This window comes from Branchiostoma lanceolatum, chromosome 17, assembly GCF_035083965.1.
Source record: "Branchiostoma lanceolatum isolate klBraLanc5 chromosome 17, klBraLanc5.hap2, whole genome shotgun sequence".
Taxonomy (NCBI): domain Eukaryota; kingdom Metazoa; phylum Chordata; class Leptocardii; order Amphioxiformes; family Branchiostomatidae; genus Branchiostoma; species Branchiostoma lanceolatum.
The window spans coordinates 5,083,677-5,107,271 of record NC_089738.1 but is presented as its reverse complement, the minus strand read 5'-3'; the positions used below and the strand labels follow the sequence as shown (position 1 = coordinate 5,107,271).

The window sequence follows — 23,595 nt, the reverse complement described above, 5'->3', positions numbered from 1 at the left end:
GCGAAGATGCAGCTGTACTACCGGTGGTCAATGTGAGAGTCTTCTATTTAAATGCCGTGTATATTGATTTCCCTGTGTACAGTCTGTCGGTCTGAAACTTTGTTTTTACAGTTCATCGCGTCATTTTTTTCGGGCGATACCATTCTCAGCAGTAACAGGAAACAAGTAGTAAAACACAGAAAAAAAGCATAGTACCACAAGCTGACGACCTGCTTGCCATTGAGAGTTGGCATTGGGTGTATTTGATCCACAACTAAATTTGAAGCTTTCATAAAGAACACAATATTACACAAAATGCTTGTAGACATATGGGCCAGTCCACCTGTTGTTCCTAATCCTAGCGGTGACCAAGTTTCGGTGGGTGGCACCGAAACTAAGAGAAAGTTTCGACGCGCGTCAAGGCTTACTTGGAAAGAAGTGTTTTGTTCTGTACATTTCCCAGCGGCTGAACAAATGGTCGCAAAAACAAATCATTGATTCTTTAAAAAAATATTTTTGATGATCCGTTGCGGGGACATCAAGTGCAACGTACATGACTTGTATGTTTCCGCAATCATACCCCAAATGCGCATTCCACGCAGCACCCTGTAACATAATGCTAGCCTCTTCCAGACTCTACATAATGCCCAAGCCTCTACCACCAGTCTTGTTGGTAAAATGTAGTCAAAATTGTAGAAAATATACATAGAAAAGACTAGAATTTGCCAGCGGAGTTGACTTTCCATAGTTACGCATGTACAACCCTGGGCACAGTATAGTAACGCTACAGCGCTTTGTTGGCACCGTTCAATGGGGTCAACCCTAGCCTTACTGATGTATTGTAAACACCAGTGTTCTCTGGCTGTGACGTCGAGTATCAGGGTAACGGTCACAGTACTTTGGTTTCACCAAGTGTTTGAACAGGAAAACTGTTACCCATTGATAGCTTCTGTGTGTCTCACGGGGAAGCAAACGTCCCAGCGTATTTATAGAAACAACATTAGGCAAAGCATCAGCAAAAGTAATCTTTATGCCTTTTGTTATTGCTAATTGTTTTGAAGCCATGGTTTCTGCAGGTAAAAACGTCTTTGTTGTACAATAAAATGGATACTTTACACGTCAGTACTTAGTGCTGCATACCTAAACTCAGGTCCAGGTCCGGATTCAAGTCCAGGGGTTCAGACCTGAACCCGTGGCATATTTTTACTTGAACCATTTCTTTTTCGGTTACCTGTAAAATTCCATGTTGGCATAAATTTGACATGCAATTTGGAAAATAAACATGCAAAATTACATAGTAGTAAACATAAATCAAAAGTTCAGTTATAAACACAAAACTAGCAATGTTTTCTTCTTTCCCAGCACAAATTGCATGATCTAAGGATGGTTGACTTTAGAACAAAAAGGTGAATATAAGCAAGAGATGTTTTCTTGCAAGTCCGGACTTGGTTCCCAACGTAGTTTTTTTCCGAACTTGACCCATTGACAATATTTCGCATGGTGGCAAATACAGCATAGTCAAGTTTCAACTTGAGTTTACCAATATTCTTTTACTTTGTTCACAAGAAACGAAGTCAACAAAAAATTGATTTCAAAACTCTAACTTTCATGCCTATACAAGTAACAAAGATGTCTGAATTGAAGGATCATTTAATACTCTTAACAGTTTGAAATCAATAACCATTGGACATAATCATATATATATTCATTGATCAATAGGGGAAAATATCAAACAGTCTGCTTCACAAACACCCATAATTATGATTTATTCTACATGAACCACGAACCTATATACATTGATTCCTTCCTTTCTGACACTTTACAGTTGCTACATGTATTCTATTCAATTGTCAAAACTCATGATATCAACATGTCCAATATACAAGAAACAAAAACAAAGTCTATTGCATTGACAACCTAAAAGTCAGATATACACATCTTTGCTTACATTAAACATTGAAGTAACTGTATACAGATTCAACACCTGAAATTTAGTCATCATTATCATCACCATTAGTCAGAATCTAGAATATAAAGCTCTATAGTATAATCATTGATTACAATATCATTGACAGACTAACCTGTATAACATATGAATTTTTAATTTATTTCTTTAAACTTGCAACCAGTAAAGCAATCTCTGGTGGGAAACTAGTATTGAGTTTCTAAAAAAAAAAAGGCACAACTTTAATTTCCAAGCAGAAGCATGCAATCAAACATCTACTCAGAGGCTTACTGCATCACCCAAGTCCATATTTGCTACTAATTAGTGTCATATCTTAAAGGCAACCCAAGCAACATTAGGGCTTGAAAATCAGATTTTGAAAGTCAATCTATATAGTCATTTCTATACACGATTAGTTTAAACAACACTTTCACAATGTATAGCGACATCCATCATGCAAAATATCACCTCGTTGTGATGTGAGAACTCACTGAAAATCGTCGCCAGGGTTTATGTAGGCTCGCAAAACAAAGGGGATCATTGTACGGCATGTTTTTGCACAGTATTAAAATGCTCCAAGTATGAAGTTATTACACAATCGTGCTATACAGTGTTAGTAAATGCCACTGCAATGAAGATTTCAGCATTTTTCTATTTCCATTTTTTGTCTCTAATATTGCTTTGGTTGCCTTTAATTGTTATGAAGAAGAGTGATTATCATCATCATCACTATCAGAGAAATCATCATCTTCATTAGAACATCATAAGTCATATTTATGTGCCACTTTGTGGCAAAATTGTTACATCTGTTATTTACATCTCATAAAAGCCTTTATCAATGCTTTGAGCAAGATATCATTTAACATAATCTTAGTCATAGATCTTGTTCTTGTTCTTGGAGGTGGAGCGTCGGACGAACACTCCTCCGCTGTCTGCATTCGACCTCTTCTTGTTCTTCTTCTTCTTGGTCTGACGAACAGGCTCGTCATCACTCTGTGAGAAGATTATTTAAAAACTCATTAGATCTTGTTACATTTAAAATTTAAATCGGATCTTGTCATATACTCAAGATAGCCAAAAAATGCCTGTTCTGTCTTCTCCTGGCCTACCCCCTTGTTTTAATCACAAACAAAAAAACAACATGAACACTCCATTTTCTCCATGTGATGAAATCAAATCCCTGCAAACTCAACTCAAATCTATCCACAGTATTCAAAACGAATACTTATACTTACTTACTTTAAGCTGGACCACTGTTACGCCTAATGGCGGTTGTACCGGCTATATAGATACAGATACAGATACAGATACTACCTTGCACCTACTGAAATATAGAGATAACAATCTATGTTTGATTGCTTGATTGATTAATCAAAACAAAAAATCTGATTACAGGTAAGCGAGTTTAGAAGTACACAGTCAGCGGGTGTTTGTTTACTGTACTAACTGTACAGTGTATTTCTTGATTTGTTAACGACCGGTAACTTGATTTTAGCAATTTGATGGTCACCACTGTACAGTCACCCCTAAAATTTCATCATCGCAAATATTTGATCACTAATATTTGAGACAGCGATGTTCCCTTCCACCGTTGAAATTAATAATGCAGCGAACGACTTACTTTTCCCCAAACTGCTAAAATTACCAACTGCAATGATATTAACTGGATTTACAGTATTTTAATAATAAATTTTATGATATGGTCATGGAGATACTAATGTTTGTCTTACATTCCAGAGTTTAATCTGCTGTTGTGCCCCCCCCCCCTGATTGACTGAAATAGGTTTAACCTTTAGAACACTGAAGTAGCCATTTGGCCACAAATTCTCTTTTGATTACGGGGTTAGGCAGCAGGGAGAAGGTTAAGTTACCCACCACGACACTGCAAGCACGTTCCAACTCCTCATTGAGGTGAGCGACCTCCGCACGGTACTCGTCCAGCTGACCCTCCATCTTCTCACGCCGCAGTCGCTCGTACTCCAGCTGCTGCTCAAGCTCGCGGATGGTCCTGGCGTTACACAAAATACAACATTGTAAACCATGCATCAGCTAACTCACTTCATATACCACTATACATGACAGCAAAGTATGCAAATATAGGACGAGAATAAACTTAGTCCACATCAATTTCATTTCTGGTTTTTTTTTAAATTTCAGAAGAAAAAAATCATGAAAACAGAAGGCTGGGGTGAAAACTTGACCCTGTTCACTCCCTGAAATTGTGTGCACCAAAGTAAAAACTTTCCTCTGAGATTCTGTTTTCCTGTTAATTTTCCAATCTTTAGACTAACATTTTTTTTTAAATTCCGTTAACCAAGAAATTAAAAAGGTGTGGCCTTACTGGTAGAATTTTTATATGAGTGTATAATATAGTCCAGCCTTGAAAATGAAAAATATCATTTCCAAAAATAAATTCATCGGGCATAGCTGCGAGAAGCAGCACTTCAGTCAGAAACTCTGACAAATATGTCTGATAGGCATCGAAACGTCAGCAGGTGAGACATTTCAAAACTGTTTGTTTGTTTATAAAGAAAACTCCAATATTATTATATTATTAAGAATATCATCGAAAACACTGACCTATAAAACTCAGTACATGTAGTTAAATTCTGTTTATCTACTACCACATTTGGTTGTAAGTTGCTTCAGAGTTTATAAAACTTTAATCTACCTGTCTGTTTCCTTCTCCTCCTTCTCCTTCTCTCTGTCTTCATCCAGCCGGCCGCCCAGCTGCCTGTAGTTCATCTTGGCGATGTCTAGGAGGCGCTCCAGCTCTTCAACCTTCTTCCAGGCTCGAGCTGTCGGGGGAAATAATTGTTGAGTCAAGTTTTGCCTAACACAGTTGGTCTTGAGAAATTGCCTAGTCTAAGGCTAGATTTAGTAGAAAAGTAAGAATTTGTTGACAATTCAAAAATACACAAATTGTCTAAAAACTTTTAATTTTTACAGTTATGTGCTCTCTTATGAAGTGATGAACCTGAACAGTACAGTCATGATACAGTATTGTCATTGTTATAAGGATATGTACAGTTGCTGCCTCTCTTACTTACAGATGGTACACTTTGAATTCCTTTACACTTGAATTCTAAACATAGCCTGGAGTCCAGCCTTCTTAGCATTACATGTACAGCCTGTCTCTTAATCTTATGCTTGAACCAGAATGTCCATGTTTAGAATAGCCTGGAGTCCAGCCTTCTTTGCTTTAGTCCACTACCCAAGCTCCACTCCTTGCTTTGGTAGCGGACCAAAGCTATTAGAAAGCTGGACTCCAGGCTATTTTAAACATGGACATTCTGGTTCAAGCACACATATAAGATTAAGAGACAGGCTGTAACGTAACATGACCAAGTAACGTCCGATTTATTCAAAACGTATTTATCTTAAAACCGCGCGGACAGAGCCAAATTTCAAACCCATGGGCAGAAATATCAGCTCTTCTAAAAAGAAAATGCATGGTCTGTACGTTTTTCTCCGCCTGTTTAACGCCGTGCGAGCATGTATTTATACTGAGGTATATGATGAAGAATTGTGCTAGGGTAACCCATTATCGTCCACTTCTAAATCCTTTCCCTTCTAGCCCTATATATGCTTGAAGAACATAGACCAGAAAAAAATGCACAGTAACTGTCCAAAGTAGTCTGCAGACAAATGATAGTAAAATCACTATGTCTGTCCGGCCACTTGCTTAACGCGATGGAAAAAAACAATGTTTATCTGTAAATTTCCCCCACATGCGCGGCACGTGGCGTTCACGTGGTAAACTCATGGCCATTATGTTTTGCTGTGCGGTAAAGAGATGGCTAAGGATCATACTTATGATGTTCTTTATTGCTCGTGAGAACAGGCTTTGGCATAATACACCGCGACATGTGGACATGAGCCAAACAGGACGTAAATAGGTTCTGCACGTAAATAGGTCATGTTACGTTACATGTAATGATTGATTGTATTTTCTGTAAATAGTTTCAGATCATTGACAAATGAACATTCATACGCATGTAGCACTGTACCTCTAGCCTCCTTGACCTTCCTCTGAGGCATGTTGATGGGGTTGTCAGTACTGCCCACCACTGCAGGGTACTCCTGTTCCTCATGCTCATCTTCATCTGTGTCTAAAAATATGCAGAAAGTTTCATATCAGTATGCAATTTCTTTATGTTGCATACCCAGTTAACTGCCATAACACACCAGGTTTGTACAGAACAGTACTAGCTGCATATCTACATCTACATCAACATTGAATACTATCATCATATACTACACAGAATACTATCATTGTCATCATTACATTGTATACAACTGTTTTAGTCATTATAATGCACATTTATTAGATTGATTGTTATATATGTTAAAGATAAGTTATTTGAAATTGTTATGTATTAGAAATAGTCGTTTGTTATGTACATGTATCTACAAATTGCCATACATTGTACCCGTTACAATTGTTGCGCAATAAAGTTCTTCTTCTTCAGATTTATTTGATCCGCTCACACTGGGAAGGACCCCTACTTGTTTCAATAAGTGTGGTGGGATCTTTTACGTGCTCGAGATGTTGCTCTCTGTAAACTCGGGACCTCCATTTAATGTCCTATCTGAGGCACCTTCCTAGCCAAATCTAGGTACTCATTTTCACCTGAGTGAGGTGAGGAAATTTGTGTTAAGTGCCTTTTCCAAGGGCACAGCATTGATGGTACAATTCAGGGGACCCGAGATTCAAACCTATAGGGCCTCTAACAAAACATCAAGGTAAAATTGTACACAATCCCCACAAAGACAGGTACATTTTTCACAGTCACTGTACATGTGTAGTTGGATATATGCAGATAACATTATTTAGTGATGTCATACAAAAGTCCTCCTCTCCCAGTTGTGAATGAATCCCCCCCTCCACCCAGTGTACTTACCTCCCCCTGGAGCATCTGGGTCTCCCCCTAGCAGCTTCACACAGGCCAGCTGACCAAACCGGGCAGCGACGTCACGCGCAGTCTCACCAGCACTGTTCACTATATGGGCTGAAGGAGTACAAGAAATCAAAGATTTCAAACCTTTGTGAAAATTTTTGTGTGAATTTCTCTATTTATTGGTTATTGTGAATTTCATGCTAATTCTGTTTATGCATTTTCCTGCATGAAATTTGAACTTCAGATTCAGGCCAAACCAGTCTTTCAATCCTGCAAGTCTCAAGTTACATCATTTTCTGCCTCACATCCTGCCACTCTGGAGTATACAGTGTCACATATTTGCATATTTGCAAACACACACTAGAACAAACAAACAAACAAAAAGAAAACAGTTCCTCCAAAAAAGCCCTCTTAGTACAATTTGATTTTGAATAGTAAATATTGTAATGATATACTAGGTAATGATAAAAGATAGTGTACGGAAATAACTAAAGGTATTTTTTTTCAATAACAATAATTACTCAACTCTAGCTCTGCAGAAAGATTTGCAGAGGGCCTACAGTCTCTGTGGATGCATTCATACTATAAGGAAAAAATTGTATCGAACTAGCCTTTTGAAAAGCTCTACATAAGAGTTCTGACTTACCATTTGCACCCATCTCAACAAGCCACTGAAGACACTCGATATGACCCTGGCCAGCAGCTACATTCAAAAAGAAGTTGTTGTTAACAAGTTAGTTATTAGATTCTGATTAAAGGTTTATCTTGAACTAGTTTGACTTTAATGTGCCTTTCATATACATCTAAAAATGACTAGAAATATTTGTGTCAATTTTTCAACATAATGATGTACAGTCAAACTTGTCTAAGAAGACCACCCAGGGGTCCGATAGAATCTGGTCGTCTTATAGACACATGGTCTTCTTACAAAAAAGGAGAGTGACAAGACAAGACAGAGACACGGATTTCAAAGTTCATGTCCTTTAAAGTCTAATTGTTGATATGTTGCGTGTATACATGCAAGTATATATCAAGATATTGTATACCAATTGAAGTAAAATGGAAATGCTTTCCAAATTTTTCCTCCCCGTTAAAACAAAGTATTTTTCTAGATTATTTTGTAAAAATTCATGAAAATTCGTAGCTACGTACTAGTAGTTATTTGGAATGAACCATTACCTTTGTGTGCAGGGGTGGCCCCCTTGTCGTCCCTCTCGTTGATGTTGACCACGCCCTGTTCTATCAGCATACGCAGGTGCCCCAAGTCTCCGTTGTACGCAGCCACATGGGCTGGGAAGGCAAGGTCTGGGGAGAGCACATAGTAGGAGAGTTACTAACATCTCTAATACAAAAAATACTTCTAAAAATACATAATCGAATTTAGTGATATATGTATAGTTACTATTAGTAATTAAATGTTAAGAAGTCTGTAACTGTAATACATGTACAGAAAACTAAAACAAAATTAAGGAAACTAGCTGTTCTCTGCAAGAATTGAATGATGATAACACCAGTACTACCACGATTATTAAATCCAAAAGAAAAGAAAATACGATACAGGGAATTTAATTAAACAGCAGATGTTTCATCTGATCTACTTAAATGTGAAATTGGCAATACCAGAAACCTTAAACATGAAATATCAACTATTCATCTGTAGTGGTGAAAAGCAACAGGTTGCCATACATGTCTTGGAAGCGGCTTCAGAAACACAGTCTTGTTTCTCGATTTGTAAGCTGTCTTCTTTATCTTAGAGTACATTAAAAACTTTAACACAGAAAAACACTCAATCTGTATCTTTACTCACTTTCTTGGTCCTCTGGATGATCTCTGTCCCACTCTGCAAAAAAAGACACGCAATATACAGTCAGCATTAAAAAGAAAATTAGGTTAATAGCGCCACCTTTCAACCCTTGTGGGCACTACACCTTGCAACCATAATAAATGATAGATTATAACTTGATTGCAAGCGTAGTAATGTCAATGCAGCAACAATATTCTTAATCATGGATATAAATCTATTTGTATGAAGATCTGAGGAGAACCTTTGACCTGTTGCTGATGTCACGATTTCGCTCAGGTCATGTGACATAGGCTTCTGGTCAAATCAACTTTAGATGGCCCAAAGGACTGGTAGAAAGCTTGTTGGTATATAGCCTCCGTTGCAGGCCCCCCCACGGCAATTTTTCAACTTATCGGGGCCAGGTTCTTTGGCTGGAGGGCCGTATCTGCTTGGGGGCCGTATCTGCTTGGAGACCATATCTGCTTGGGGCCCCGTATCTGCTTGGAGGGACTGTAACCGCCGTATGGGAAGTCCCCCAAGCAGATACGGGGCCCCAAGCAGATACGGTCCCCAAGCAGATACGGCCTCCGAGCCAAAGAACCTAGCCCCGATTAGTTGAAAAATTGCCCCGGGGAGGCCTGCAACAGAGGCTAGTTGGTATAAGACTAATTAAGAGTTTAAACTTCAGAATCTGTAATTATTAGCATGTAAATTAATCACTCATAAACCTACCAACAGCATTTAGATAGTCCACGCATGCCTCCTTGTAGAACTGTGAGGACAGGGTTTTGGGGGTCTCTCCGTGGTCGTTGCGAGCATTCATGGTGTGTGTGACACTGGGTCCGTTACACACCAGGAACTTCAGACAGGGAAGGTGGCCCTCCATGGCTGCAAGGTGGGCTGGAGGGGGAAAATGATAGTCTTGTTATCTCCGAACTAATGTATCTTATACGTTGATGTAGGTTAGACATCCAGGTAATAGAGCGTAGAGTGGAACTCATCGCGACCGATTACCGTAGAAGCATCTTCATTAGACAGCTTTAAACAATACATGCAGTTAGCTATGCAAAGGTTAGACGTGACAGGTCGTTTGGTGTAATTATAACATAACCAGCTGCTGCCGCGCTGCGTGCCTGCGAAGCTGGTGTGTTACGCCGAAAGGCGGTTATACAAGCTATACAGATACAGAAAAAGATGATAAGATACACCAAAAATAGTTACTCAAGCAACTGGATAAAATTTTTAAACAGTCAGACGTTTCAGACAGCATCCGCTATATATCTTTCACAAGTCACTGACAAAAGATAGCGGATGCTGTCTGAAACGTCCGTTTCAAAATTTGATGATCAGAAATGGAATGAACCAGAAGGTGCGAATTGAAACGAAATAGAATGCAACATGAAACAGTAATTATATTGATAGAAATATAAGGAAACGGTACTTTTCCTACATTTCATTCAATTTTTCGGACATTCTGTTCATTCCATTCCATTTCGTTCCGTTTCACACTTTCTGTATACCTAAATGTATTTTGTGTCCTTACCAGGTAGATTGCCGGCATTGTCCACATCGTCCAGCCCACACCCCCACTTGATCAGCAGCTGCAGACAGCCCAGCCGCCCGTGGTACGCAGCCGCGTGGACGGGGAGCCAGCCGTTAGCATCCTGGGTGTTCACTTCCTGCAAACAGAAAATAATGTATTTCTTAAGATTGTTTCTTTTTGTCTTTAACAAGTTTGTTCAGTGCAACTTCTGGCCACATGGACCACTTCTGGGAACTGAACTACTGTTAAACACTCACTGAAGCAGCATCTCTTCTCTCAAAGTCAGAAACATCGAGCTTATGGCCATGGGATTTGGACTAACTGCGCCAGTAGGCCAATCATTAAAGGGTTAAGTAGTTGTACAAAATGTATAAGTCTTGTTTGTATACAAGTGTCTGAATACAATATAATTGTCAAGACTTACTAAATGATTTTGATAAATTTTGTCTGGGCCTCACAAAGATGTTTTTGAATAACATTTTGCCTAATGATGTTTTACAACATCCTCAACACTTTAATAGAATACATGTATGTGCTACTTTCTTACCAAAAGTAAAAAGTAGCACATGTCTTCTAAATTTCTAGTCCTGATATAACATCAAAAGACTCACATGTACAGTGGCTTTACATTTGGAATGCATTACCATAATGTTAATATCATCAGAATATGCCAATCCATCAAAAAGATTACTTTTCAATTGTTTTCAAATTTATGGCTGCTGGCTATCAGGATGCACAAGGGTTAGACTAACTGAGATATCATCATGAACATTTTTTTAAAATCATTTATCACATTTTTTTTTTCTTGCTGTAAAAATAAATAAACTAACTAACATTTTAGTTTTAACCTTTGGCACTCTGAAGTAGCAGTTTGGCACCCAATTCCCTATTGGTTACAGAGTTAGGCAGCAAGGAGAAGGTTAACTCACCACTCCACTCCTTAGGATGGACTGTAGAGTGAAGGAATGTCCGTGTGCTGCTGACAGGTGGGCACAGGTCTGACCACGGTTGTCTTTAGCTGTCAGATTAGCTCCACTTGTAGCAAGGGCCTAGAGATACAAGACAGTGGTTGGTAAATCTTAAATTTGAAATACTAATGTGCTTGGAATAAGTCAGGGTAGGTTGCATGTAGCTACTGTCAATAAGTTAGATGAAAAAGTTTTTTAAAAGAGCTATCCAGTGACTTCATATACAAACAAATATAAATAAATGTTATCATGATGGCCCATCCAAAGTAAAATAAAATGTGACACGTCATTTATACACATCCTGTGGCCAATTTTATATGCAAATTAATGCCCGTAGGGTAATTGTAAGGGTACAAACAGTAGAAAGGGTAACAATGGTAACAATAGTATATTCTATGCATCTAACTAATATTTCTACATATAAATTACTGGGGGGTTTGACTGTTCTTTGGAGGCAGTGGCTGATGAAAAGTCCCAAATTTTTAATGATTAGTGGGTTTTGTGCTAAGCATTGTGGCATCCCGTGGCGTAGTGGTTAGAACATTGGACTGTCAAACAAGGAGACTCGGGTTCAATCCCGGCTTTCCCCCAGACATGTCTGGACATGCGTCCCGATGTTGTGCCCTTGGGAAAGGCACTTTACACGACTTTCCTCACTCCACCCAGGTGTAGAAATGGGTACCTGACTTCGGTTGGGGAGGTAAAAAGGCGGTGGAAGGAGAGGGATGGGCTCCGCCTTCCAATACCGTGCCCTAGACACGGTGGGTAAAAACCCACTGCTCCAACGGCCTCAAAAAGGCTATGGTACCTTTACCTTACCTTTTTACCATTGAAGGTAGGTTCTATTGGTATTACAGCTCTATAATAGCCAACAACAGTTACTGTATACCGTGATCATTGTGTGTGGCTGTTATGACAGGTTGCTTGGCCACAGAATTATTCAAGGTACAATGTATATATTATGTACCTGCAGGCATGCATCCTGCCCCCTAATGGCTGCTATGTGCGCTGCAGTCCACCCCTGCGGTGACGTGTCGGTGGTATCGGCCCGGTGCCATAGCAACCAGTGTAAGCACTGTGGGCACATTTAAAAACATTCATATCCATAAGATTAAGAATCACACGTGCAAAGGCTTTGAATATGAAATAAAATTGCTATACACGACATAGAATTACTGTAAATTTTGAAACTTTTCCTCTGGTACCCTTCCCACTGTAAATTCATGACAACACATGGTTTTGTGACCTTAATCCACCGCAAATTCATGTCACCACAAATATGCGTTTCCTATGTATTACTACTGTACAACAGAATTGTTTCAACTGTGAGCTTAAAAACACATGCAAAAATCTTCTTTTTTCCTCCATTCCTATATCTTGAAGTTCATAAACACAAAGCAATTAAGTTCAAAGCTTTAAACCTTGGTAGACGTAATTTATTTACATGTAGCTCATTGAAAAATAATCAACAGTACGTATGTACATTATGCACTTTCCCAGTAGAGGGTAATTGGTTGGAAGAGTGAGACCTCGTCCTATGTCCCGTTTTCTTTCTTATGGCCCGTTGGTTTAGGCCGACAGAAATAAAAGGGTGCAATATTGAGGCTCACAATTTTCCCAACCAACCTATGCTTGGAGAGTGTACACTACAATTCACTGTGTTGCATCATTACAACTAGTAGTTACTCTCATCTCCCAAATAAACGTACCGGTACGTTTATTTTTTTCAGCCTCAAAATCCACCCAGTACGTTCTTATTTTGGACAGTACGTTTATTAATTTTTTGAAAATCAGAGTTTTGCTAACCAGGGATCCCATCAAAATCGAAAGGTTGGGTTTTCCTGCCCATATTTCCCCGACATTTTTGCTCATAATTTGCTATTTTTCGGCCCAGCGGCGTTGATTTCCCTGCTGCTATGACCCGGCATTTTTAAAATCCTGGCGGTACTAACATGTCAGTCGATCTCGCTACAAGTAAATGTTGTTATCTCAGACAAAATAAGACGCCACACTTAAGTTTTGAAATCTATTTTTCATATAAACAACATTGACAGTCTTTTTTCGTTCTAGACCATCTTAATTCTTACAGGGATCGCAAAATTTGCACTCGAAAAAGACAAAAACATTGCCAAAAGAACAACGTAATCAACACCATGAATGCTCAAGTTACCATTGAGTCGCATGTAAATTCTACTCACGTGAAATACAGCCTTTCCTCAAAACTTGTAGAATATGAAAATAACACCACATTATAACAGTGTCTTAGCATTAAAAACTGAATAATACTTTTAATATCTACAAAAACATTTAAATCCTACGGTTCCTACCACAAACATGAAAATTCAGCCCTTGGAAAATCGCCACAGTACAGTAACGCACGCCACTAGAGGTTTCCCACGGACGGAAGAGCTCACTTCTACCAAGGGGAAACAGGTCTTTTTGATCTTCCAATAAAACTCTTTTGTCTTTGTCAGAATGTGTGATATTTCAACAAAGTGAATTCCCTCCTAATAGTTGATAAACAACACTAAGTTGCAATCTATTTTCAGTAATTATCACCTACGATGTTTTGACAAAAATCACTCCCCTTCAAAACAAATTGGCTGAGTATTCTCAGAACTTCATGTAGCTCTCTGTTAGCCCCGCCCCTTACTGTCTGTGTTCCTGTGTTCGGTGCCGCTTCGTCTGACTCGCGCTTTGATGTGTAACATGAGAACCCAGTGGTTTGTGGCAATGTTTTAGATGTAACCGAGGAACTTTTAATCAGAAAGAGAGAGCACAAAATAGAACAAGCCTGAGATTTCTCACATCTAAACAATGAGTTTGTTGACAACTAAGTTTCTCAAAATGAAAGATTTTTTCTGCATGCATCAAGGGTAATTTTTGGATTTGAAATTATTTGGATTGCAACAACACAATAAAGGAGAATATATGATAATGTTCTTTATAATAATGTGATTTTGTGGAAAGCATATACTTCTAGTAATGTTTACAAAATTAATCCATGTTTCTATATGCAATTTGCATACATGATAAATGGAAAGTTGAGCAAGAAAAAAGTACTAGTAACATCATACATGGCATAGTTCAACCTTTTCTACATGGCTTTTACAAATACGTAATACTTGTATTTTCATTGGATATTCAGGATATGGTAATTTTTTGTTCAAGTTCTAAATGTTGCTACATTTGTACAAGGTGTTGCCCATGCAAGTGAACTGAGAAGTTTGGCAACTACTTCCGTTTTAATGATATGCCAGTTTATACAACAATTTTCACTTGGTTCAAGTTCCAAGTAGAAAATACATGTATCATGTACATTTTCACTTGTTGAATTTGAAGCACCGTTGGCCCCCGCGGGGAATCTATGCCCAATTTTTCCAAAAGTGGAGAAAATGATTATAATTTGAACAAGATATCTACAGTTATTCGGTTCGTTATTTACATACTTATATAGAATATGTAAATAAAAAGAACCTACCTGCTTATCATCTTCTTTCCCTAAGACAGAAGTAGCATGGACACAGTTAACGTGTCAATTTGGTAATTTTCCGGGGGGTACGTTTATTCCAGGGGGTATGTTTATTAGATTTTGACAATTTGTCCAGGGGGTATGTTTATTCCGGGGGGTATGTTTATTTGGGAGATGAGAGTACTGTAGTACCCATCTGAGTAATGAGGCTACATAGTAACTGTTATCGACTACCTCCTCAAAGACTGGACCACCATTTTATGCCTCTTTCAAAAGACGGTGCAGTTCCAACAACAATATTCTTCCCAGATTCAAACCGGGGTCTCCCAGTTATCTACTAATTGGAACCAGTAGGCTCAACTGTGAAGTCACTTCATGTATATCAATTGAGCTACAGGGATGTACATCAAGGGAAAACAGTGACAAGAGGAGACAGGTTACAAACAAACAAACAAACAAACAAACAAACCTCGAGACTGCCGGTGTGTGCCGCCCACATGAGCGGTGTGAACTTGTCCTTGCATGTCAGGTCGACCTCGTTAATACTGGCGCCCTGTTTCACCATGGCCTGGAGCTCCTCCACATCTGCGTTAATAACCGCCTCGTGGATACTCTTGAACCGCAACTTAGTCCTGTTGGCTACAGAAAAATAGATAATAGTAATGGTTTATTTGCCAGAAATTACCCATGCAATGGCAGCCAGTGCTGAATTGATGCAGGGTTTACAATCACATAATACAAAACAGATTCATATTTGCTCCACACTTGCACTTTGTGGAACTGTCGCAAGGGTCTGGGCAGCCGCCATTCGGCGCCAGCAGACCTAGGTGACCTCAATATGACCTCCTCCAACTGAAATCAGGCACTATTCACACCTGGGTGGGGTGAGGAAAGTCGGGTAAAGTGCCTTTTCCAGGGGAATAACATTGGGGCATAGCTGCGGTTTCGAACCCGGGACCTCTCGTTTCTGGGCAAAACACCCTACCGATTGCGCCACACGATGCCATGATAAACAAGGTTATCAGAGATGGCAGTATTCTCTCCTTTACCCATACTGATTGAATTGCCTCTCCACATACAAAAATACCAGTACTGAGAAATATATATATGGCAACGGTGAATTGTATATTGGCATAGTGGGAATTAGCCGTGGCGACTAACGAAGGGAGTTTTTGCTTGATATAACATATACTTTCCCTTCTTAGTCGTGGGGCAGTGCAGAATTTGACTTCTACTTGAGCGACGCCGGCCTTCAAACTTGCACGCCGGGTCCGATTCTTGTTCTCCCTGAACTCCCAACGCCCTTACCTGCGACGGCGGGCACTTTAGCGACGCCGGAACCCCCATGTTAATCCACAACAGGGCTTGATGCGGCAGAAGTCAGTGAAAAACAACATCGGGTCCGCCATTTTTGGTCTGAACATAGAAGGAGAGGAACGTCATAGCTACGTCATCGTTTGTACAGCCTGATTGGTGCATTTACTCACATGACTGGGCTTGACCAATCAGGCTGTACAAGCGATGACGTAGCTATGACGTTCCTCTCCTTCTATGTTCAGACCAAAAATGGCGGACCCGATGTTGTTTTTCACTGACTTCTGCCGCATCAAGCCCTGTTGTGGATTAACATGGGGGTTCCGGCGTCGCTAAAGTGCCCGCCGTCGCAGGTAAGGGCGTTGGGAGTTCAGGGAGAACAAGAATCGGACCCGGCGTGCAAGTTTGAAGGCCGGCGTCGCTCAAGTAGAAGTCAAATTCGGGTAGGGGGAAAACCCTGTATAGGTACCCGTACCTGTATAGGTACCCGTATAGGTATACCGGTATACCCTTTTGGGGCCCCAACAAGCCAGGAAACACGCTATGACGGCCGCCATATGGGGCACCCAGAACGGCTGTTTTTTACGGTCTCCCTATTGATATGAGACACAAACAGTTGACTATACTCGGTCAGAAAATAGCTGAACAATGATATTTTACGATATTTTGATTTCTATGAAGGACGGACTGGAGTTTTGGAAAATACGGACTCTGATTTGCGAAGTTCGTACGGAGTGCCTGTCAGAACGTGTGAGCACCGATCTCGGAGACCTTTCAACTAAACCCGTTCTGAAAAGAAATAGAATAAACACTTAAACTATCAACCTTTCCGCTATTCATTATCTTCAGATGCAATATTCATGATCTGTTTGGCTGGACCTGCCAGTAAACCTGTGTAAAACCTACAGGAAACGCCCGGTGTTCTACACAGTTGAGTGAAAAGGAATTTCAACAATGAAGAGCAGTCTAAACTGGAACAGTCCTACCTGACCGAAAATTCTACTCTACTCTACTCTACTCTACTCTACTCTACTCTACTCTACTCTACTCTACTCTACTCTACTCTACTCTACTCTACTCTACTCTACTCGAGTATAGTCAACTGTTTGTGTCTTATCTCAATGTGGAGACCGTAAAAAACAGCCGTTCGGGGTGCCCCATATGGCGGCCGTCGTAGCGTGTTTCCTGGCTTGTTGGGGCCCCAAATGGGGTATATCGGTATACCGGTATACCTATACGGGTACGGGTACCTATACAGGGTTTTCCCCTTACCCGCCAAATTCTGCACTGCCCCACGACTAAGAAGGGAAAGTATATGTAATATCAAGCAAAAACTCCCTTCGTTAGTCGCCACGGCTAAGTGGGAATCATAGAAACTACTGTAAATACAGAGATGTTCGTGGTTTCCGTGGTGAACTCTTTACCGCAAACTTAAAACCACCGCCAAAAGCCATTCCATTGTGTGACCGTAGCGCTAGTATTGTTTCAAACGTGGACTGAAAACCACCGCAAACACTCCATTTCTCCCTACCGCAAAATTAAATCCCTCCGAACATTTCTGCATTTACTAGTACAGTACTGATATATTTATCATTAAGGACAGACAAGCAAACGACAATATTTAACATCCTTGGAGTGAAGCAAAAATACTTGTTATGAAACTAATACTGGCCAAAGGCAGAGCAAGAGAGCTATACATAGAGGTCAAAATATGATATTTTTTCTAAGCGTAAACTGGTAAACTGTTACTTTTTCTTTAGCGTAAACTATGCTATATAAACGACGAATTTCTTCTTACCACTGTTGTTTGATTTCTTGATCTAAAGCACTAAGACGAAAACGCTTGAATCTGATGTGTCGACCGAATTTTGATACAGTTTTTCATTCATACTCGTGGGGAGGGGGCGATAGGCGGAGTCCTTGGTAACGGTTGTTATGATTTGTTTTGGTGACAATTTTGTCCGTATTTCTACATCAAAACTACATAAAACACAGCCAAACCACACTTCAAAATCACATAATATGCTTATTACGTAGTATTGAATTCATAATTGTCTAAATATTGAATGAACAGCGGATATTTTTTAAGAATATCACTTACCAGGCATCTCGGCTGCTTGGTAACTCCTTTCTTTTCGCGCATGCGCACTGGATGCCTTGGAATCTAGGAGGGTCTGCATGGCAGTTTTCCGTACTATGTAGGCAGCCTATTTTGTTAAATATCGTAGGAAAAATTGTGTTATTTAGACAAGTTATAGCAAGGAAACCAAATTCTATGTAATTTCCTTCCTTTACTTTAAAGTAATCCGTTGGGAGCTCTTCTGAATTCAGCGTAAAGCATTGTCGGAACTTTCATGCAGACCCTCATTTAAGGTGAAAGGTTAGAGTTGAATAGAGCTTGTTTCCTTTCACTCTTCCTGATTTCATTCCAGTCATCAAACCGCAATTTTAGGACCTTTTGTACACATTTTGCTGACAAATTATGTATCTGATGGACAGTTAACAAATCAGACATTGCCATAGACATGAAATTTTGTTATTTTGGCTTCATAAAGGTAAGATTTCGACGCCAATTCAAATATTTGTCACGATGTCAATTATTTTGGCGGGAGGGGGTGTCAAGTGAAGCATTTATAATCAGACGAAAATATCGAATGTTTATAACCTGAAATGCTGATATTATATGCTGATCTTTGGCCACATGTTACTAAAATATACTTGTACTAGTGCCTAGTACATTCTTAGATATGAACACTGTCAAAAACGGCTATTGCTTTAATAAGTCTCAGTTGCCAAAATTAATTTAGTCTATTTCACCACCCTCAGACTCTAACATCATACAGGCTTAGGAAGATCTACAATCGAGACCAGAAGCTCAGGGTATAAGACTGTATACCATGGAGGCAGTGAGAGTGTGGCTGGCTCTATCAGTGCTGCGTGTGATCTGGGTGCTCCTGCCTCAGTCTGGGTACATCCATCCTGATGAGTTCTTCCAGTCATCGGAGGTCATGGCAGGTCAGGACTTCATCATAAGTGTCATATTTAAATAGTTGCAAAATTTACCATCAAACGGGTACAGCCAGATATTGTATTTTATAGAAGAAGTTATTGTAACTTCTACGATTATAAGCTCACCAACACGTTACTCATATTAGCTGGCATGTTGATATACATATTCCAAAGAGTGATTATACAGGGTATACAGAATACATACTATAAATTTGCTTTTATTAGATGTAGTCTGATCATGATGTACATATACCAGCTTCAGGAAATATAGACTAAACTGTGCATTTTTGTAACATCTGAAAAAAAATACATATTCCAAATGTAATTTCTATCTGTTACGATTTATCGTTATCTAAAAAATGCCATTCTGTATGTGTTGTCTTGTTGCCATATATACTGGTAAGTCTACAATCACTCTGACACTTGTTGACTTAATGACTTTAAGCAAGCAACTACGAGCATAAAGTATATATACCGATATATGATACCCAGTATACTGCTATACCTGTTGCTTTGTAGTAATCTTCAGTACCATATATCAGTATAAAAGTTTATCTGATTTCATAAATTACATAAATAAAAAAACACATTCTCGATCTATCATGATACTAAATAGTTTATTTTCTCATTAAGTTTCTGTACCTTTATTTGATAAACTAAGATCTTTTATTTTTATCTGTTTTTACAGGAAGGGTGTTGGACTACAAGGTGCACCTGACATGGGAGTGGAGCGAAGACTTCCCGGCACGATCGCCCATCTACCCTTTCTTCACCTCAGGGATACCTTTTCTGGTGCTGAAGGCCGTCAACTATCTAGGGCTTCTCCCTGATTCTATTGGAGCATATGCTCTATTGGTTGCACCAAGGCTGTGGACAACAATTCTTTCATTCTTAATAGACTTGTGTCTTTATAAGATCTGTAGCAGTGTGAAGGAAAAGTGGACTGGTGTGGAGATTGATGCATTCAAGTGTATGGCTGTCTTTTCAGCCTCTTATGTTACACTCGTTTTCTTCACCAGAACGTTCTCCAACATTCTTGAAACTGTGCTTTTTGTAGTCATTATTGGACTTGTCATCAATTACATCAAGGGTGGCGATCCTGAAAATAGGGAAAAGAAGAATGGGTCCGATGAAGTTGACGATCGATATTTGTCTAAATCTCATTCAGTCGTGTTGTCGGTACTGATTGTTGTGGGGTTTTTCAATCGACCGAATTTTCCTGCATTTGCATTTGTGCCAATGTTGTACTGGGCATTCTATCCAATCAGCCAAAGCAAAGGGTTGTGGCTAAAAATGGTGATCCTGAAATGCTTACGACTAGTACCAGTAGCGATTGCGATATCTACAGTCTTTGTTGTCTGTGACTCTGTCTACTTTGGCTCTCTTGACATCCACTCTATATCAATGGACAGATTCCTTCATTCACCTTCAAGTTTTCTCCGCAATCTTACTGTCACGCCTTTGAACTTGCTGAGTTATAACTTTGACAAGTCGAAGCTCGAACAACATGGCCTGCATCCAAGAGTGACTCACCTCTTTGTCAACACTCCTCTTCTGTTTGGTGTGCTTGCCATTCTAGCCTTTAGGGATGCCCCCTATCTTTTAAGAAAGGTATTTCATTGTGTAAGACATGGTGAAAACACAGCAGAAACTAAAAACAGTGACGAATCTAGTAGTAACAAACCAGTGAGGGCTGAAAGAAATGAGTTGGAAACAAAAGGGTCTCAGAAAAGTTATTGCAGAGAACTTGACATTGAGATGTTTTTCCTTCTGTGCTATTTCATTCCAATATTTATCATGTCTTTGGTAGCACACCATGAACCAAGGTACATTTCTCCTTGCCTTGTCCCCCTAGTGTTGGCATATCACAGGAATTTTGCATGGAAAGGTGTCAAGAAGTTGCTTTTTGTTGGATTTGTAGTTGGCAATGTTCTGGGTGGAGTTTTGTTTGGTGTTCTGCATCAGGGAGGGGTAGTGCCATCATTGCTGCATTTACATGATTTAGTGCACCAGCAACAAAGTACAACTACAATGCACATCATCTACTTTCATACTTACACACCTCCCGGACATCTGCTTGGAATCCATAGCAACCAAAGAGCCAATCAGAGCATAGGCATGGTACAAATGGTGACCAATGACAACGAAGGACCCCAGGTTCATTTGCATGCCTTAGAAGGTGCACCAATCAATGTCCTTTTTGATAAGTTGAGAATTCTATACCAACAGAAACGAGTTAGTAGCAATACTCAAGTCACATACATAGTTTCTCCATCCACATTGCATTCTACATTTTATAAGCATGGGACTGAGATGAAGATAGTTATAGTTTTGCGAGAAGTTTTCTTCCCACACTTAAGTTTGGAGGACCCCCCTAGATTACAGGATATTGTACAGACTCAATCGGAAGAAGACAGTACATTGCTAGAGAGGCTAAGATTTACTTTTGGACTGAACCTCTACGAGGTTATGTGAACATTTCTGGTTAACTGTTGTCAGTGTTGTCTTAAACATATTGGTTGTGGAGGATTCTGTATTATTGTATTCTAGTAATCGGGAATTTCAGTACATTGTTGTACTTAAATGTTATAAAAGAAACAAGTATTTAATCATGTTAGGATGTTAAGAATGTAAGTGTGTAAGTATGTTAGGTGGTGACTGGTTTGCCTATTATCCATGTTGCACTTATGGTTCAAAGTGAGCTGAATATGATGTCTGGATTGACTGTCTTCATATATACATGAGGTTAACAAGTTTAAGATATATTTTTTGTGACAAATGTATGACTCTTGTTATCCTTTGCAATAAATCGATAATTCTAGGTAAAGCTATATGTTCTTATGCAAGTAAATTTGTATTTCTTGCTAAAGGTTTTGGCCATTCACCAAAGATGGAAGTGGAAGGCCCTTATATCAGACGGTGCACCTGCAAGATTTATTTTGTTACTAATGTATGACACTTGTTGTGCTTTACAATAAATCAATAATTCTAAATGAAGCTATATGGTCTGTTTCAAGTATACTGTAAATTCAGAAATGTTTGCTGTGGTTTTATATTCGCGGTTATCGCGGTGAACTCTTTACCGCAAACTTAAAACCACCGTGAAAAGCCATTTCATTGCGTCACTGTGGCGCGACTATATTTGTTTCAAACGCGAACTGAAAAAAAAAGAAGTCCACCGCAAACACTCCATTTTCTCCCTACCTCGAAATTAAATTAGAAGTAGCGCTATGACGACTTTCATTCTACTTTGTGTTTATTTCATTACCGTGTATTTATCATTATCTCATTTCATTGTGTTCTTGCAATTAGCCTCCGAGCATGGATTTGCAATTAAGTTATTATTATCGTTGATTAAATCCCCGCGAACATTTCTGCATTTACCGTATTTCTATTTCTTGTGAAAGATTTTGGCCCGGTGACCAAGCAACAGACGGGGAAGTTGACATTATAAAGTAATTGGCTTTCAACCGTATCGATCATGTCTTTTCTTGCGCAATTTGACATACCATCGGATCAATGCCACTTAAAGGAGCATTCCACTCCAAAAACGGGTATTATGATTCATCAGACTAAATTCTTATGCTTGAATCCAGTGGAATGGAATGCTCATTTGATACCGTTCGTCAGAATGTTTACATATTCTTGAGACTTTGACCATTAACTTGAGGGTTTTGGTCGCTTTCTGCAGTGTCCTAGCCTGGGTGCCATCCTATTACTACCGGGGCTCCTATATACACTCGCTGCCCTAAAAAATATATACTTTTTAGAGTAGCGAGTGTAGGGGCCCCGTTAGTAAAAGGATGGCACCCAGGCTAGCCGTGTCCAGGGTGGTTGATTAAAATATACGTGTTTCATAATTTCGCACGAACGATGGTGTGTAGTATATTTGCCCTTTATGATTCTATGTGTCAATCACTTTTGCCTTTTTTCCATATTTGTCTTGAATATACGTACCCTGTGGATAAAGATATCGATGCAATTAAGACCCACGGTTCCTTAAGTATAAAATTAGTCGGACGGAATAGATTTTTGCCAAGAGGACATTTTAAACTTTTGCCTGGACACAACAGAAAGCTTCGAAGAGTTGACGGTCAAGTAAGATACAAAATTTAACATCTTCTAACATAATTCCACCAGCCTTGATATATACTTCCAAACAGATCTTCAACCCAATGTCCCACAGTATAATGCACCTCTATATATCTATCAAACTGTGCATACCTAGGAGCTGTTCTCTCAAGCACACTTATGTTACCTGACGGATTACTGTAAATGCATTTAAGTTCGCGTGGTTTTTACTTCGCGCTAAGGCGAAAATGGCGTGTTCAAGGTGGTTTAAGTTTGAGGCAGCACTATAGTCACATACTGTTACAGTATTGGACAAAATATTCGCGGTGGTTTTACGTTCGCGGTGAAACGGTCGCCGCGAAAACTGAACGTAAAACCATCGCGAACATTTCTGCAATTACAGTAATGTTAATGGCGGTCAAATTTAGATTAAGCATCGGCCATACGACATCTGAAAAAGGTCTGGAAGGCAAGATGATTGGAAAAATCGCCACTTTTCCTCATGTGATCTTTTCCAAGACCTATTTCGATTTTGCTGCTTGGCTTAATGAGAAATGGCAGACATTGTAATAGAAACCGAATGGTTTCATTTCCCAAGGGTTCCACATAG

At 39.4% G+C, this 23,595-nt stretch overlaps 2 protein-coding genes across 2 annotated transcripts; one reads left to right on the top strand and one right to left on the bottom strand.

The window, feature by feature from the left end:
* Positions 1-2,016: 2,016 nt before the first annotated feature.
* LOC136422860 (ankyrin repeat domain-containing protein 42-like) lies at positions 2,017-18,067 on the bottom strand. The gene is made up of 14 exons (XM_066410770.1): positions 18,007-18,067; positions 15,061-15,230; positions 12,087-12,194; positions 11,081-11,200; positions 10,152-10,287; positions 9,341-9,508; positions 8,633-8,665; positions 8,005-8,130; positions 7,472-7,528; positions 6,829-6,936; positions 5,935-6,036; positions 4,596-4,722; positions 3,800-3,932; positions 2,017-2,917 (listed from the first exon to the last, which is right to left on the bottom strand). The coding sequence occupies exons 1-14, from the start codon at positions 18,011-18,013 to the stop codon at positions 2,795-2,797; spliced, it is 1,518 nt and encodes a 505-aa protein (XP_066266867.1). The 5' UTR covers positions 18,014-18,067; the 3' UTR covers positions 2,017-2,794.
* A 228-nt stretch (positions 18,068-18,295) lies between these two features.
* On the top strand, positions 18,296-21,911 carry LOC136422859 (GPI mannosyltransferase 4-like). Its single transcript, XM_066410769.1, has 3 exons — positions 18,296-18,460; positions 18,732-18,920; positions 19,603-21,911. Exons 2-3 carry the CDS (start codon positions 18,803-18,805, stop codon positions 21,387-21,389), a joined length of 1,905 nt encoding a protein of 634 aa, XP_066266866.1. The 5' UTR covers positions 18,296-18,460; positions 18,732-18,802; the 3' UTR covers positions 21,390-21,911.
* Positions 21,912-23,595: the final 1,684 nt, after the last annotated feature.